Consider the following 16495-nt stretch of genomic DNA (forward strand, 5'->3'; position numbering starts at 1 on the left):
GGGGGAGAAGGAAGGATATTTTACAATTCATGTGTTAAAAGCTTATTATGGTTTTTTTTTTTTTTTTGTAATGTTCTAATCCTATTTTGTAATGTTGTTTTGGTTTTTGCATTTTGTAGAGTCTTAAGTTTTGATATCAGGGTAATGATGACCTCATAAAAAGAGGTGAGAAATGTTCCCTTTTCTTCTATCTTCTGAAAGATACTGTATATAATTGGTATTATTTCTTTCTTACATACTTGGTTGAATTGAGTAATGAAGCCATCCACACCTGGAGTCTTCTTTGCTGGGAGGGTTTAAATGATGAATTCGATTTTGGTAGGTTGCATCATGGACTCTCAGCTGTTGTTGAATTTATGGGCATACAGTTGTTAGTAGTGTTCCCTTATCCTTTTAATGTCTGTGGAGTCTTTAGTGAAATCCCCTCTTTGATTCTCAATATAAGTATTAATTTTTGTTTTTTTTTTTCTTGGTCAGTCTGGCTAGAAGTTTTAAAAAATATATATTAGTCTTTCAAAGAACCAGCTTTTGGTTCCATTAATTTACCCTCCTTCTTTTTTTTTTTTTAAGATTTTATTTATGTGAGAGAGAAAATGAGAGAGAGAGCATGAGAAGGGGGAGGGTCAGAGGGAGAAGCAGACTCCCTGCAGAGCAGGGAGCCTGATGTGGGACTCGATCCTGGGACCCTAGGATCATGACCTGAGCCGAAGGCAGTCGCTTAACCAACTGAACCACCCAGGCGTCCCTACCCTACCTTCTTTTTCTTCTCAATGTGATTAATTTCTACTCTTTATTATTTTCTATCTTTTGCTTGCCTTTGAGTTTGTATCTGTGTCCTAATTTTTGCCTCTTATGAGGACATCAGTTCTACTGGATTAGGGCCCACTCTACTGCCCTCATTTTAACTTAACTTAACCTCTTTAAAGGCCCTATGTCTAAAATAGTCACATTCTGAAGCACTGGATGTTAGGACTTCAACATACAAATTTTGGGGAGTTATACTTCAGTCTATAACAGTGTCTATTTTAGTCTTCATTCATCTGAGAGTGTCTTTATTTTGTTATTACACCTGAAGGGCATTTTTGCTGGAAATAGCATTTTGAATGGACTTTATTCTACTGTTTCTGGTTCCATGATTTCTGATGAAAAATTTGGCCTTTTGAAAGAAGGCATCCAAATGGCCAACAGACACATGAAAAAGTGCTCAACATCACTTGGCATCAGGGAAATACAAATCAAACCCACAATGAGATACCACCTCACACCAGTCAGAATGGTGAAAATTAACAAGTTAGGAAACGACAGATGTTGGCGAGGATGTGGAGAAAAGGGAACCCTCCTACACTGTTGGTGGGAATGCAAGCTGGTGCAGCCACTCTGGAAAGCAATATGGAGGTTCCTCAAAAAGTTGAAAATAGAGTTACCCTACAACCCAGCAATTGTACTACTAGGTAATTATCCCAAAGATACAAATGTGGTGATCTGAAGGGGCACCTGCACCCCAATGTTTATAGCAGCAATGTCCACAATAGCCAAACTATGGAAAGAGCCCAGGTGTCTTTGACAGATGAATGGATAAAGAAGATGTGGTGTATATATATATACAATGGAATATTATGCAGCCATCTAAAAATGAAATCTTGCCATTTGCAAAAACATGGATGGAACCAGAGGGTATTATGCCAAGCGAAATAAGTCAATCAGAGAAAGACAATTATTATAGGATCTCACTGATATGTGGAATTTGAGAAATAAGGCAGAGGATCATAGGGGAAGAGAGGAAAAAATGAAACAAGAAGAAACCAGAGAGGGAGACAAACCATAAGAGACTCTTAATCTCAGGAAACAAACTGAGGGTTGCTGGAATGGAGGGGGATGGGAAGGATGGAGTGGCTGGGTGATTGACACTGGGGAGAGTATGTGTTGTGGTGAGCGCTGTGTATTGTGTAAGACTGATGAATCACAGACCTGTACCCCTGAAACAAATAATACCTTAAATGTTAATAAAAAAAATTCAGCCTTTTGAATCATTGTCCCTCTATATGTAATGTGTCTTTATCTGGCTGTTTCAAGATTTCTTTATTTTTGGTTTTCAGTAGTTTGATTATGATATATCTTTGGTGTGGTCTGTGGGGTTTACTATGTTTAGTGTTTATTAAATTTCTTGAATTTTAAATTTTGTCTTTTATGAAATTTGGGAAGGTTTTGTCCATTATTCACATATTTGTTCTGCACTTCTCTCCTTTTGAGAATCCAATGAAATGCATGTTAAACCTATTGATATATTCCCACAGGTCTCGAAGGCTTTATTCATTATTATTTTCACTTTTTTCTCTGTTTTTCAGATAGGATAATAATTTGTCTTCAAATTCACGGATTCTTTCCTCCATTGTCTATGTTCTGTTGTTGAACCCAATGAATTTTGCATTATATTTTTTCAGTTCCAAAATTTCCTTTTTTAAAGTTTCTATTTCTCTCCTGAGAACATCTATCTCTTCATTCATTTCATAGTGTTTACTTTAATCTCATGGATTATGGTTATATCTACTTTAAGGTCTTTATCTGAGAATTCCAATATTGAGGTGATCATGGGTTGTCATTTGTTGTCTTCTTCCTTGTAAAGAAGTTACATTTTCTTGGTTCTTTGTGTGTTGAATAATTTTGCATTGTATCTTGGACATTTTGAATATTATGTTTTGAAACTCTGGATACTCTTAAAATCCTTGGGAAAATTTTGATTTTGATTTTTTTTTTTTGAGCAAGCAAAACCTTGAAGTTCAAGGTCAAGTTCTATCTCACTTTTTTTTTCTTTCTTTCTTCTTCTTTTTATTTTAGTTTCAGAGGTAGAATTTAGTGATTCATCAGTTGCATATAACACCCAGTTCTCATTATATCAAGGGACTTCCTTAATGCCCATCACCCAATTATCCCTTCCCCCCCCAACCTGCCCCCAGCAACCCTCAGTTTGTTTCCTGGAGTTCAACATCTCTTATGGTTTGCCTCCCTCTCAATTTTCATCTTGTTTTATTTTTCCTTCCCTTCCCCTATGTTCATCTGTTTTGTTTCTTAAATTCTACATATGAGTGAAATTATATGGTATTTGTTTTTCTCTGACTTATATCACTTAGCATAATACCCTCTAGTTCCATTCACGTCATTGCAAATGGCAAGATTTCATTCTTTTGGATGGCTGAGTAATATTCCATTGTTTATATGTACCACATCTTCATTATCCATTCATCTGTCGATGGTCATCTGAGCTCTTTCCATAGTTTGGCTATTATGGACATTGCTGCTATAAACATTGGGGTGCATGTGCCTCTTCCATTCACTATGTTTGTATCCTTTGGATAAATACCTAGTAGTGCAATTGCTGGGTCATAGGGTAGCTCTATTTTTAACTTCTTGAGGAACCTCCATACTGTTTTTCAGAGTGGCTGCACCAGTTTGCATTCCCAACAGTGTAAGAGGGTTCCCCTTTTTCTGCATCCTCACCAACATCTGTCGTTTCCTGAGTTGTTAATTTTAGCTATTCTGACTGGTGTGAGGTGGTATCCCATTGTGATTTTGATTTGCATTTCCCTGATGCTGATTGATGTTCAGCAATTTTTCATGTGTCTGTTGGTCATTTGTATACCTTTTTCAGAGAAATGTCTGTTCATGTCTTTTGCCTATTTCTTGACTGGACTTTTTTTTTGGGGGGGGGTGTTGAGTTTGACAAGTTCTTTATAGATTTTGGATATTACCCTGTTATCTGATAAGACATTTGCAAATATCTTCTCCCATTCCTACGTTGCCTTTTAGTTTTGTCAACTGTGTCCTTTGCTGTTCAAAAGCTTTTTATCTTGATAAAGTCCCAGTAGTTCATCTTCACTTTTGTTTCCCTTGCCTTTGGAGATGTGTGTAGCAAGAAGTTGCTGTGGCTGAGGTTGAAGAGGTTGCTGCCTGTGTTTTCCTCTAGGATTTTGATGAATTCCTCTCTCACATTTAGGTCTTTCTTTTGAGTTTATTTTTGTGGATGGTATAAGAAAAAGGTCCAGTTTCATTCTTCTACATGTGGCTGTCCAATTTTCCCAGCACCATTTATTGAAAAGACTGTCTTTTTTCCATTGGATATTCTTTGCTGCTTTGTCGAAGATTAGTTCACCATAGAGTTGAGGGTCCATTTCTGGGTTCTCTATTCTGTTCTATTGATTTATGTGTCTATTTTTGTGCTAGTACCATACTGTCTTGATGATTACAGCTTTGAAGTCCGGAATTGTGATGCCACCAGCTTTTGTTTTCTTTTTCAACATTCCTCTGGCTATTCAGGGTCTTTTCTGGTTCCATACAAATTTTAGAATTGTTTGTTCCAGCTCTGTGAAAAGTGCTGATGGTGTTTTGATAGGAATTGCATTGAATGTGTAGATTGCTTTGGGTAGCATAGACATTTTAACAATATTTGTTCTTTCAGTCCACGAGCATGGAATGTTTTTCCATTTCTTTGTGTTTTCTTCAAGTTCTTTCATTAATGTTCTATAGTTTTCAGAGTACAGATCCTTTGCCTCTTTGGTTAGGTTTATTCCTAGGTATCTTATGGTTTCGGGTGCAATTGTAAATCGGATTGATTCCTTGATTTCTCTTCTGCTTCATTGTTGGTGTATAGAAATGCAACTGACTTCAGTGCATTGATTTTATATCCTGCCACTTTGCTGAATTCCTGTATCAGTTCTAGCAATTTTTGGGTAGAGTCCTTTGGGTTTTCTACATAGAGTATCATGTTGTTTGTGAAGAGTGAAAGTTTGACTTCTTCTTTGCTGATTCAGATTCCTTTTATTTCTTTTTGTTGTCTGATTGCTGAGGCTAGGACTTCCAGTACTATGTTGAACAGCAGTGGTGAGAGTGGACATCCCTCCCATGTTCCTGGCCTTAGGGGAAAAGTTCTCATTTTTTCTCCATTGAGGATGATATTCCCTGTGTGTTTTTCATATATGGCTTTTAAGATATTGAGGTATGTTCCTTCTATCCCTACTGTAAAGAGTTTTTATCAAGAAAGGATGCTGTATTTTGTCAAATGCTTTTTCTGCATCTATTGAGAAGATCATATGGTTCTTGTCCTTTCCTTTATTAATGTGGTGTATCACATTGATTGATTTGTGATGTGGAACCACACTTGCAGCCCAGGAAAAATCCCACTTGGTTGTGGTGAATAATCCGTTTGATGTATTGTTGGATCCTATTGGCTAGTATCTTGGTGAGAATTTTGGCATCCATATTCCTCAGGGATTTTGGTCTGTAATTCTCTTTTTAGGTGGGGTCTTTGGTTTTGGGAACAAGGTAATGCTGGCATCACAGAAAGAGTTTGGAAGTTTTCCTTCCATTTCTATTTTTTGAAACAGTTTCAGAATAGGTATCAATTCTTCTTTACGTGTTTGGTAGAATCCCGCTGGGAAGTCATCTGGTCCTGGACTCTTGTTTGTCAGGAGAGTTTTGATTACTGCTTCAATTTCCTTGCTGGTTATGGGTCTGTTCAGGTTTTCTATTTCTTCCTGTTTCAGTTTTGGTAGTTTAAAAGTTTCCAGGAATGCATCCATTTCTTCCAGATTGCCTAATTTGTTGGCATATAATTGCTCATAATATTCTCTTATAAATGTTTTGTATTTCTTTGGTGTTGGTTGTGAACTCTCCTCTTTCATTCATGATTTTATTTATTTGGGTTCTTTCTCTTTTCTTTTTGATAAGTCTGGATAGAGGTTTATTGATCTTATTAATTCTTTCAAAGAACCAGCTCCTAGTTTCATTGATCTATTCTACTGTTGTTGTTTTTTTTTTTTCTATATCATTGATTTCTGCTCTACTCTTTATTATTTCTCTTCTCCTGCTGGGTTTAGGCTTTATTTGCTGTTCTTTTCCCAGCTCCTTTAGGTGTAAGGTTACGTTGTGTATTTGAGACTTTTCTTGTTTCTTGAGAAATGCCTGTATCGCTATATACTTCCCTCTTAGGACCGCCTTTGCTGTATCCCAAAGGTTTTAAACAGTTTTGTTTTCATTTTCATTTGTTTCCATGTATTTTTAAAAATCTTCTTTAATTTCTTCATTGACCCATTCATTCTTTAGTAGGATCTTCTTTAACATCCAAGTATTTGTGTTCCTTCAAATTTTTTCTTGTGATTGAGTTCAAGTTTTAAAGCATTGTGGCCTGAAAATATGCATGGTATAATCTCAGTCTTTTTGTACCAGTTGAGACCTGATTTGTAACCGAGGATGTGATCCATTCTGGAGAATGTTCCATATGCACTCAATAAGAATGTGTACTCTGTTGCTTTAGGATGAAATACTCTGAATATATTTGTGAAGTCCATCTGGTCCAATGTGTCATTCAAAGCCCTTGTTTCCTTGTTGATCTTCTACTTAGATGATCTGTCCATTGCTGTGAGTGTGGTGTTAAAGTCCTCTACTATGATTGTATTATTATCAATGTGTTGCTTTAATTTTGTTATTAATTGGTTTATATATTTGGGTGCTCCTAAGATAGCGGCAGATATATTTAAAATTGTTAGATCTTCTTGTTGGATAGACCCTTTAAGTATGATATAGTATCCTTCTTCATCTCTTATTAAGGTCTTTGGTTTAAAATGTAGTTTGTCTGATATAAGGATTGCTACTCCAGCTTTCTTTTAATGTCCATTAGCATGATAAATAGTTCTCCACCCTCTCACTTTCAATGTGGATGTGTCTTTGTGTCTAAAATGAGTCTCTTATAGACAGCATATTGATGGGTCTTGTTTTTTTATCCAATCTGATACCCTATGTCTTTTGATTGGAGTATTTAGCCCATTTACATTCAGAGTAATTATTGAAAGATATGAATTTAGTGCCATTGTATTTCCTGTAACATCACTGTTTCTGTAGAATGTCTCTGTTCCTTTCTGATCTTTGTTACTTTTGGGCCCTCTCTTTGCTCAAAGGATCGTCTTTAATATTTCTTGCAGGGTTGGTTTACTGTTCATAAATTCCTTTAGTTTTTGTTTGTCCTCTTTATTGCTCTTTCTCTTCTGAATGACAGCCTTGCTGGATAGAGTATCCTTGGCTGCATATTTTTCCCATTTAGCATCTTGAATATATATTGCCAGTCCTTTCTGGCTTGCCAGGTCTCTGTGGACAGGTCTGCTGCCAGCCCTTTGTTTCTACCCTTGTAGGTTAAAGACCTCTTATCCTGAGCTGCTTTCAGGATTTTCCCTTTATCTCTGAAATTTTTAAGCTTCACAATTTTATGTTGGGGTGTTGACCTATTTTTATTGATTTTGAGGGGCATTCTCTGCACCTCCTGGACTTGAATGCCTGTTTTCTTCCCCAGATTAGGGAAGTTTTCAACTATAAATTGTTCAAATAAACCTTCTGCCCCTCTCTCTCTCTTTATCTTCTGGGATCCCTATTATCTAGATATTATTTTGCTTTATGGAATCACTGAGTTGTTGAAGTCTCCCTTTGTGATCCAGCAGTTGTCTTTCTCTCTTCTTCTTAGCTTCCTTATTTTTCATCATTTTGTTTTCTATATCACTGACTCTTCTGTCTTGTTTATCCTTGCTGTTAGAGCCTCCATTTGTGACTGCATCTCAGTAAGAGCAATTTTAATTTTGACCTGATTAGATTTTAGTTCTTTTATATCTCCAGTAAGGGATTCTCTAGTGTCTTCTCTGCTTTTTACAAGCCCAGTAGTATCATTATAATCATTGTTTTAGATTCTAGTTCAGACATCTTACTTATATCTGTTTTGATTAAATCTCTGGCAGTGAATACTTCCTCCTGTTCCTTGTTTTGGGGTGAGTTTCTCTGTCTCATCATTATGTCCAGAAAAGAATAGAAGAGAGAAAAGACAACAACAACAACATAGAAAAAAAACCAAACCAAACAAACCAAAAGAAAACAAAAACAAAACTAAATAAGAAAAAATGAAACAAGAAATAAAACAGAACAAAACAATAAACTAGATCCTGGGTGTATTTTGGTCTGTTTGTTAAAGGAAACTAGATCCCAAAATAAGAAAGATATATATTTAAAATACAATACAATGAAAGGAAACCAAAAATTAAAAAACATATATAACATATATAAAAATAAAAATTTAAAAAGAATAAAAAATTGAAAAAATAAAATAGCTGAAAAAAACCTGAAAGACTAAAAATAAAAAAAAAAAAACCCACAAATGCTATATACTGTTTTCCCCAAGAGTGGAAGATTTACAGCCCTCTGTGATAGGTTAACTCGGTGTGAGTGAGCTGTTTGTGCTGGTCTTCTGGGGGAGGGGCCTGTTAAACTGATTTTCAGGTGCCCTCGCACTTGTGGAAACATGCCTCCCTTGCTAGGGAGCCCAGCTCCGTGTAAGCAGCTCTGGATTCCACTATGTGGCGCTGTTTTGTACCCTGAACGCTTTCAGCACGGATGGACAGGATGAAGATGGCGGTGCGCAGCTCTCCGGCCTCAGAGCTGTAAGTTTGCACCCTCCACTGTTTAGTGAGTCCTCACAGAAAAGCAATCAATCCCTTTTGTCCCCCCGGTCTCTGTCTGCAGTCAGCCTGTGACCGAGCATTTTTATCTTAGGTACTGGACTGAGTTTCAAGTCGCCAAATTTTACGGACTCAGGTGGTGTGGACCTGCACTGTTCCTCCCTGGGGGAGGGAGGGGGGGTTCCCGCCAGGCTTCTGCCTTTTGCTGGGCTGGTGCTCAGAGAGTGGCCGCCCAACTGTGCAGTGGTGCCTCATTTATGGCAACACCGAGCAGAAAGCCGATGCTTAGACTCACTGTCTACAGCCGGTGTCCCGCTCCAATGCCTGAAAACTCTTTCGCACTCAGGCACTACTGTTCTTGTGACCCCCGGGAGCCTGAGACAACGCTATGCCACTTGGGATTGCGCCCCTCTTCACCTCCTGAGCGCCTTTCAGGCAGGGACGTCCTCCATGGAGTAAACTTCTAAAAGTTGCAATTTTGCACTCCACTGCTTATAATACTTTGCAGTAGTCCCCTTAAACAGGCTCCCTCCCGCTGACATATCCTCTGATATATCGCCCCAGTTGAAGGCTCCGCACCTCCTACCTTCCAAAAAGCAGTTGCTTTTCTATTTGTAGAATTGCAGCATTTCTTTTCTCAGATCTCTGATTGATTTCACAGGTGTTCAGAATGATTTGATAACTATCTAGCTGAATTCCAGGGACAGACAAACTTCGGGTCCCCTACTCCTTCACCATCTTAACTCCCCTCCCTCTATCTCACTTTCTGTAGATAATAGTTATGATGTCATTTCAATTCTGAAAGCCGTGTTTTCACAGGTGCAACTGGGGCATAAACCTGAGACTTGTAGTACTCACGTATAGAATTAGAGGATTTCTTTCTCCGGCTCTCTGCTCACTGGAATTTCTCCCACATTCTCGAATCCCCTATTCCCAGTCCTCTGGCTATAAAGCCAGGGTTTTTCTCAGAGTTTTAGCTCCGTTTGTTCTCTCAAAGTTACACATGATGGGCTGACCTTGGGGCAAAGCAGTGAAGGACAAGACAGAGTAAAATAACAGAACTTACTCTAATTCTTCCGAACACAAGGGTCTCTTTTCCTGGTTTCTCTGGCCAGGAAGACAGGGTCCCTTAGGGTCTAGGTGCTTGCAATGTCACCACCACTCCTGCTGCCACCGCCACCCCTGTGCAGCTTCATGATGCTTCTGGCCTTGGGGCATGCCAGGGAGGGAACAAAAGAGAAAACAAGGGCATTCTCTTCATACTCCCCAGTCCACAAGGAGCCTTTTTCCTGGTTCTTTGGCTAGAAAGGTTTGCTGTTAGGTCAAAGCAAGAGGAGGAATAAATTCACTGGTAAATTCATCACTATGCTAGTCATTTTTCAAATTTCGACTTATACAATCCCTGTGCTATTGTTTACTTTTCAGTGTCATCAGGTAGCTGCTTTTTGTGTTCTCTTCAGTTAGAATCAGTTGGAGAGAAATACTGTAGAGGACTTAACTCCATCTTGGCCAGCACCGAAGTGTGTAGTTTTGAGTTTTTATTTTTCCTCCTTCCCCCCAAATCAGGTTGTACTTCGGTCCTTTTATCTAAATTTTGTTAGGAGAGTGCTTTAACAGAGATCAAATAACAGTGGCTTAATCAAGACAGAACTGTATTTTCCTCTCAAGGAAGAGGCTAGAGGTAAATAGTCTAAGAGAGTAGGATGGCTCTACTAGGTTCTCCTGTGGTTTCTACCACTGGGTCAAGGCAACTGCTCCATTTCTCATCATCTCCCAATTAGCAACTAGGGAGAAAAGGGCAGGGGAACAAGTGTTGCATTTTTTAAAGGAGTATAACCTGGAAGTGGCACCATTATTTCTGTCCATGTCCCATTGGCCAGAATTTAATCACATGGCCACACCATGCTGCAAGGGAACTTGGGAACTGAAGTCTCTAGCTTGGTGGTAATATCTAGCAAAATACCCAGGGAATGCTAGTACTAAATATGGGGAAAATGGAACATAGTGGACAATGCGTCTTCCTTTTTCTTTTTCTTTTTTTAAGATTTTATTTATTTATTTGACAGAGAGAGACATAGCAAGAGCAGGAACACAAGCAGGGGGAGTGGGAGAGGGAGAAGCAGGCTTCCCGCCAAGCAGGGAGCCCGATGTGGGACTCGATCCCAGGACCCTGGGATCATGACCTGAGCCGAAGGCAGACGCTTAACGACTGAGCCACCCAGGTGCCCAATGCCAGTCTTTCATAACCTGAAATTTTGGGGAGAGAGAGCTACAGAATAATTAACAACGCTAGCTAAAATATTTTAAAAACTTTTTAAAATGTAAAGCTTTAAAAATGTCTCCAGAGGCAAACACAAAGTGAGTACGAGAATCCAAGCAGCAAGTATCAGCTAATTACCTATGACCTAGGGCTTTTAAATTAATGCTTAAGATAGATTTTTATTTGAAATTATTTCAAACTTACAGAGAAGATTAAAGAATGGTAAAAACATCCTCCTACCCCCTTAACCCCCAGCCAGAACTAAGAGTGAGCAAGTTGCTGACATAGGTCTTATCACTTCTGAATAATTCAGGATGTAGTACCTTACAAATAGGGATATTCTCCTATAAAACCACAATATAATCACCAAAATCAGAAAATTAACATTGATTCATTAGTATTATATAATTCAAAGACTCAATTCAGATTTTTCTCATTGTCCCAATAGTGTCCTTTTAAGCAAAAGGATCCAAATCTACATTCATGTGTTAGATTTAGTTGCCATTATCTCTTTAATCTCCAACCTAGAACAGTCTTCAGCCTTCACTTGACTTTCATGGCTGGCACCTTTAAAGATTTCGGTCCTTCCATTTGGATTTGTCTGATTTTTCCTCATCATAAAATTCCAGCAATGATTTTTTTTTTTTCCAGGAATATCACAGATGGGATGCTATCTGTGTAATCATCTTAACAGGTGGTTTACAATTCAATTTGTCCCATTACTGGTCATGTTAATTTTGATCATTTGATTAAGTGATGCCTGCAAGGTTTAGCACTATCTTTTTTAATGATTTTTTTTTTGTAGTAGGTACTTTGAATGCAAATAAATATCTCATTCCTCATCAACTTTCACCCACTAGTTTTAGCATCTGTTGATGTTTCTTTGCTGAATAATTGTGATGACAATTGCTAAATACAGATTTTGCTAATTCCACCATTCCTGTTACATTTATTAGTTGGCATTCTACTATAAGGCAAAGTGTTGGCTTCTCCATATTTATTTATTTGTACCAGTATAGATTTAAGGATTTCTCTTTTATTCAATGAGTTAATATAAAAATCATGACCAATGGGGCTCTTCAAACTGGCTTCTCTGCTTTTGTTTTATTTTAAATAATTTTTAAAAATCTTAGAATGGTTTTAGAGACTTCCTGTATGCTCCTCACCCAGTTTCTCCATTGCTAACATCTTTTATTTCTATGATACTTTTGTCATAACTGAGGAACCAACATTGGTATTTTACCATTAACTAAACTTCACACTTTTTATTCAATTTGCACTAGTTTTTCCCTACTGTCCTTTTTCTTTTTCAAGATCCCATCTGAGACACCACATTACTTTTAGGTGGCAGTTCTCTTTAGTCTCCCTTGGTTTGTGTTCTCTGTCCTTTTGTCATATTCCTGTCATTCTTTGAACATTTCCTTACTTTCTGTCATAATAAGATGTTCCAGGCTACTCTTGTCCTCTTGTACACACATCTATAGTTCCATAACTATCTTCTGTATATTGAAAATGAAGAGTTCACACAGATACAACCAATTCCAATCCAAAATCCTAGAGTTAATTCTACTTTCCTCCCTTTCTATATTTGTAACTCCTATCTGACAGAATACGGATTCCCATTATCCTTGATGTCTTATTGTGATAAATACTTATGGAACACTTACGTATATGTCCTCTCCACTCTGCTTGGGCTCTGATAGTCTGTACCAGGCTGCTACTACCACCCCCCCCCTTGCTTAAAAGCCCTTCTCACTCACCCCTAGACTCCAGTATCCTCTGGATCCCTGCCTCCTGCAGACAACTACCTTGCTCCACTTCATCTAGTGCACTGAGTTATTACAGAAGAAATGAAGGAAGGAAAAAGGGAGAAAAGAGTGAAGAGGGAAGGAAGAGGAAAGAAGGAAGAACTAGAGCTTTATTGTATTGGGCCATGCATAGGCCAGGAAACAAAGCCTAGACATTTTATTTTATTTTTCTTGAAGTTTAGTTGACACACAGTTACACTGGTTTCAGGTTTACAACACAGTGATTTGACAACTCTGTATATTATATAGCTCACCACAAACGTAGCTACCGTCTGTCAGTACACAATGCTATATGCTATACTTGACTATATTCCCTATGCTGAAACTTTCATCCCTGTGACTTACTCATTCCATAACTGGAATGAGTGGAAGCCTGTACCTCTCACTCCCCTTCACCCATTTTGCCCATCCCACCAGTCCCTTCCCCTCTGGCAACTACCAGTTTGTTCTCTGTATTTATGGGTCTGTTTCTGCCTTTTTAAAAAAAAAAAAACAAAATATAATTAACATACATTGTTATATTGTTACATACATTGTTATATTAGTTTCAGATGTGCAACATATTGATTCAACATTTATACATTACTTAGTGCTCAAAGTGGTAAGTGTGGTCACCATACTATATTTCCTATACTGTACATCTCATCTTCATGACTTATTTATTCCATAACTGGAAGTTTATCTATTTCACCCATTCCCCAACCCACATCTCCTCTGGCAACCACCAGTTCTTTATATTTAAGAGTCTTTTTTGTTTGTTCATTAGTTTTGTTTTTTAGATTCCACACATAGGTGAGATCACATGATGTTTGTCGTTCTCCGACTTAAGTCACTTAGCCCGATACCCTCTAGGTCCATCCATGTTATCACAAATGACAAGATCTCATTCTTTTTATGGCTGAGTAATACCCCATTGCATATATACCACTTCTTCCTTATCCATTCATCTGTCACTGGACACTTAGATTGCTTCCATATCTTGGCTATTGTAAATAATGCTGCAGTAAGCATACAGGAGCATATATCTTTTTGAATGGTAAGAGTGGACATTCTTGTCTTATTCCTAATCTTAAAGGAAAAGTTTTTAAGCATTGAGGGTGATATTAGTGGTGGATTTGTCGTATATGGCCTTTATTATATTGAGTATGTTCCCTCTAAATCCACTTTGTTTTGAGTTTTTATATGAACAATGTTGAATTTTGATACTTTTTCTGCATGTATTGAGATGATTATATGATTTTTATTCTTTATCTTGTTCATGTGGTCGATTGATTTGCAAGTATTGAACCATCCTTACATCCCCCAAATAAATTCTACTTGATCATAGTGAATGAGCCTTTAATGCATTGTTGAATGTGGTTTGCTAATACTTTGTTGAAGATTTTTACATCTATGTTTGTTAGGGATATTGGCCTATAGTTTTCTTTTTTGTACTATCTGGTTTTGGTATCATGGTAATGCTCAAAGACTAGACATTTTAGAAAATTCTATAGCTAGTAGAGAGGAAACCTGAAGACAAGGAATGTCTTCAAAGGGCTAAGAAAATAAATGTCAATATAAAATTATATAACCAGCAAAACTATTAAGAATGAAACCCAAATAAGAGAATTTTAGAAATAAAGCTCATTAAAGAACCAAAGAAAAAACAAGTTACCAACAATAAAATGCATTTTTCAGTAGTGAGAGAATGCATATTTTTAAGATTATATAAAATATTGATCAAAGTTGATCATATACTAGGAACTAAGGGAACCTCCAGAAGATGCTCTTGGTTAAAAAATCTCAGAAGAAAGGGTGGAGATGCAAGAAGGAATAGTGAGCAAAGAAACTGATCACATATTGGGTAAATTTAAACAAGAGTGGTTTTTATAAACAGTGTAATATGTAGTGTTAAAACAATGCTGACCATGTTAATTTATAAAGCATGTGAAGTTCCTTTAAGACATGGGAAAGTATTTTGAATGTTTGACTATTTCTAAGCTATTTAAGTAGTGAAAGAATAAAAAGGTATATGATAGGACATATATATGTAAGAGAGGTAGACTCCAGAGCCAGAATTTCAAGATTTAAATCTTAGCTCTGACATTTACTAGTTGTGTAACTTTGGGCAAATAACTTTTCTGTGCCTAGGTTTGTTTATTTTTTTAAAATTAGAGCTATAGAAATAATACTAGTATCTAATTCACATGGTTGTACCAAATGAATTTATGTAAAGCCAGTTAGATTTAGAACAGTGTCTAATCTGTCATAATTGCTAAGAACTTTAAATCACAGTCATAGCATTCCAGCACTGTAGAGGATTTAGGATATAGATTTAGAGAAAAACCATAATCCAAAAGAAATCAAGAAAGGATAAAAAAGATATAAAGAAATAAATAGCACAAAATGAGAGCAAATATAGCAATAATTAACATAATATAAAATAATAAAATAATGTGAATTAACTAAGATCTTCAGTTAAAAGACCAATATTATCAGACTGGATTAAAGAAAAAGTCTAGGAATGTGTTGTTCCCAAGAGACAGCTACAACATGAAACTGCTGGAAAAAGATTGATCAGTCAGAGCCAATGGATGGGAATGGTTGGGATTCTTCTTCCAATACCTTCCCCGCCCGTCGTAGTCCACTTCGGTGTCTCAGTCTCCACCACTCTTTCCTTCCTCAACCAGCCAGTAGTGACGTCTGCGTGCCATTGCTGGGTCTCTCGCTCATAGCTTCTCGGTGCGCCCCGTCGTGATTGGTGGAGAGGAGCCCACGTCATGCCAGCTGTGAAAGGGAGGGCTTGTGACGCAAAAACGCCTCAGCGCGCGGATTGGCTTCTTTGAGGCTGGAGCACAGTAGAGCCTGGTGTCCGGTCACTGCCGCCCCAGGGCCACCACTGCAGCTCCCTGCCCCGCAGCCGAGGCCTCCGCTGCCGTCTGTGTCACTGCCCTGGGACTGGTTGTATGATTAGGCCACAGTCTTTAATGAGTAAACAAGCTCCTTTCTGTGGTGTTCTTGGCCACGCATTTATGGAGTTTCTGAAGGGCCCCAGAAATTACTGCCAGGCACAGCACGACCTTTATGAGGACAAGTGAACTGTGGAGGTTCATTACGACTCTACTGGGAAGCCCCCATAAAATCGGTTGTCCTGGACACACAAGTGTAGAGTTGAAATCATTGGAGCATTTTACAAGAATTCTGACCTGGATGGGGTAAACCTCGGTGCACTTCCTTTCCATTGACTCAGTATTACTGAACTGAAGGATTGCTTCTTGTTAGGAGGTTCATTTCATTTCCTGTTATTCTCAATTACATTTTCAAAGCATTGAGAATTTCCAGTGGAGTACATTGGAGTATACTTGAGTTTCTTAACATCATTTCTGTATTCAAATATTCAAAACATTTTTTCATAACCGTATTGTTTCAACTAAATTAACATGGCTCCAATGAACCGGCCAGCCCCTGTGGAAGTCACATACAGGAACATGAGATTTCTTATTACACACAGTCCAACCAGTGCAACCTTAGACAAATTTATAGAAGAACTTAAGAAATATGGAGTTACTACAATAGTAAGAGTATGTGAAGCCACCTACGACACTGCTCTTGTGGAGAAAGAAGGCATCCAGGTTCTGGATTGGCCTTTTGATGATGGGTCATCACCATCTAACCAGATTGTCGATGACTGGTTAACTCTTGTAAACATTAAATTTCGTGAAGAACCTGGTTGTTGTATTGCTGTTCATTGTGTTGCAGGTCTTGGGAGAACTCCAGTGCTTGTTGCCCTAGCACTAATTGAAGGTGGAATGAAAAATGAAGAGGCAGTACAGTTTATAAGACAAAAGCGGCATGGAGCTTTTAACAGCAAGCAACTTTTGTATTTGGAGAAATATCGTTCTAAAATGCGGCTGCGCTACAAAGACTCCAGTGGTCATAGAAACAACTGTTGCATTCAATAA

The 16495-nt window shown here is 37.9% G+C and overlaps 1 protein-coding gene across 3 annotated transcripts; it reads left to right on the forward strand.

Moving 5' to 3' along the window:
• Positions 1–15973: 15973 nt before the first annotated feature.
• LOC110577221 (protein tyrosine phosphatase type IVA 1-like) lies at positions 15974–16495 on the forward strand. Of its 3 annotated transcripts, none has more exons than XM_021686466.1 (2): positions 15974–16309; positions 16367–16495. In XM_021686466.1, the coding sequence occupies exons 1-2, from the start codon at positions 15974–15976 to the stop codon at positions 16493–16495; spliced, it is 465 nt and encodes a 154-aa protein (XP_021542141.1). The 3 variants fall into 3 exon arrangements, with proteins under 3 accessions (XP_021542141.1, XP_021542140.1, XP_021542142.1); XM_021686467.1 differs by having other exon boundaries at positions 15983–16096; positions 16166–16495; XM_021686465.1 differs by having other exon boundaries at positions 15974–16495.

The sequence above is a fragment of the Neomonachus schauinslandi genome, chromosome 11 (assembly GCF_002201575.2).
Source record: "Neomonachus schauinslandi chromosome 11, ASM220157v2, whole genome shotgun sequence".
Lineage (NCBI taxonomy): Eukaryota > Metazoa > Chordata > Mammalia > Carnivora > Phocidae > Neomonachus > Neomonachus schauinslandi.

Coding starts and splice junctions, on each gene's coding strand:
- LOC110577221 (XM_021686465.1), top strand. CDS start 15,974: ATGGCTCCAATGAACCGGCCAGCCCCTGTGGAAGTCACATACAGGAAC.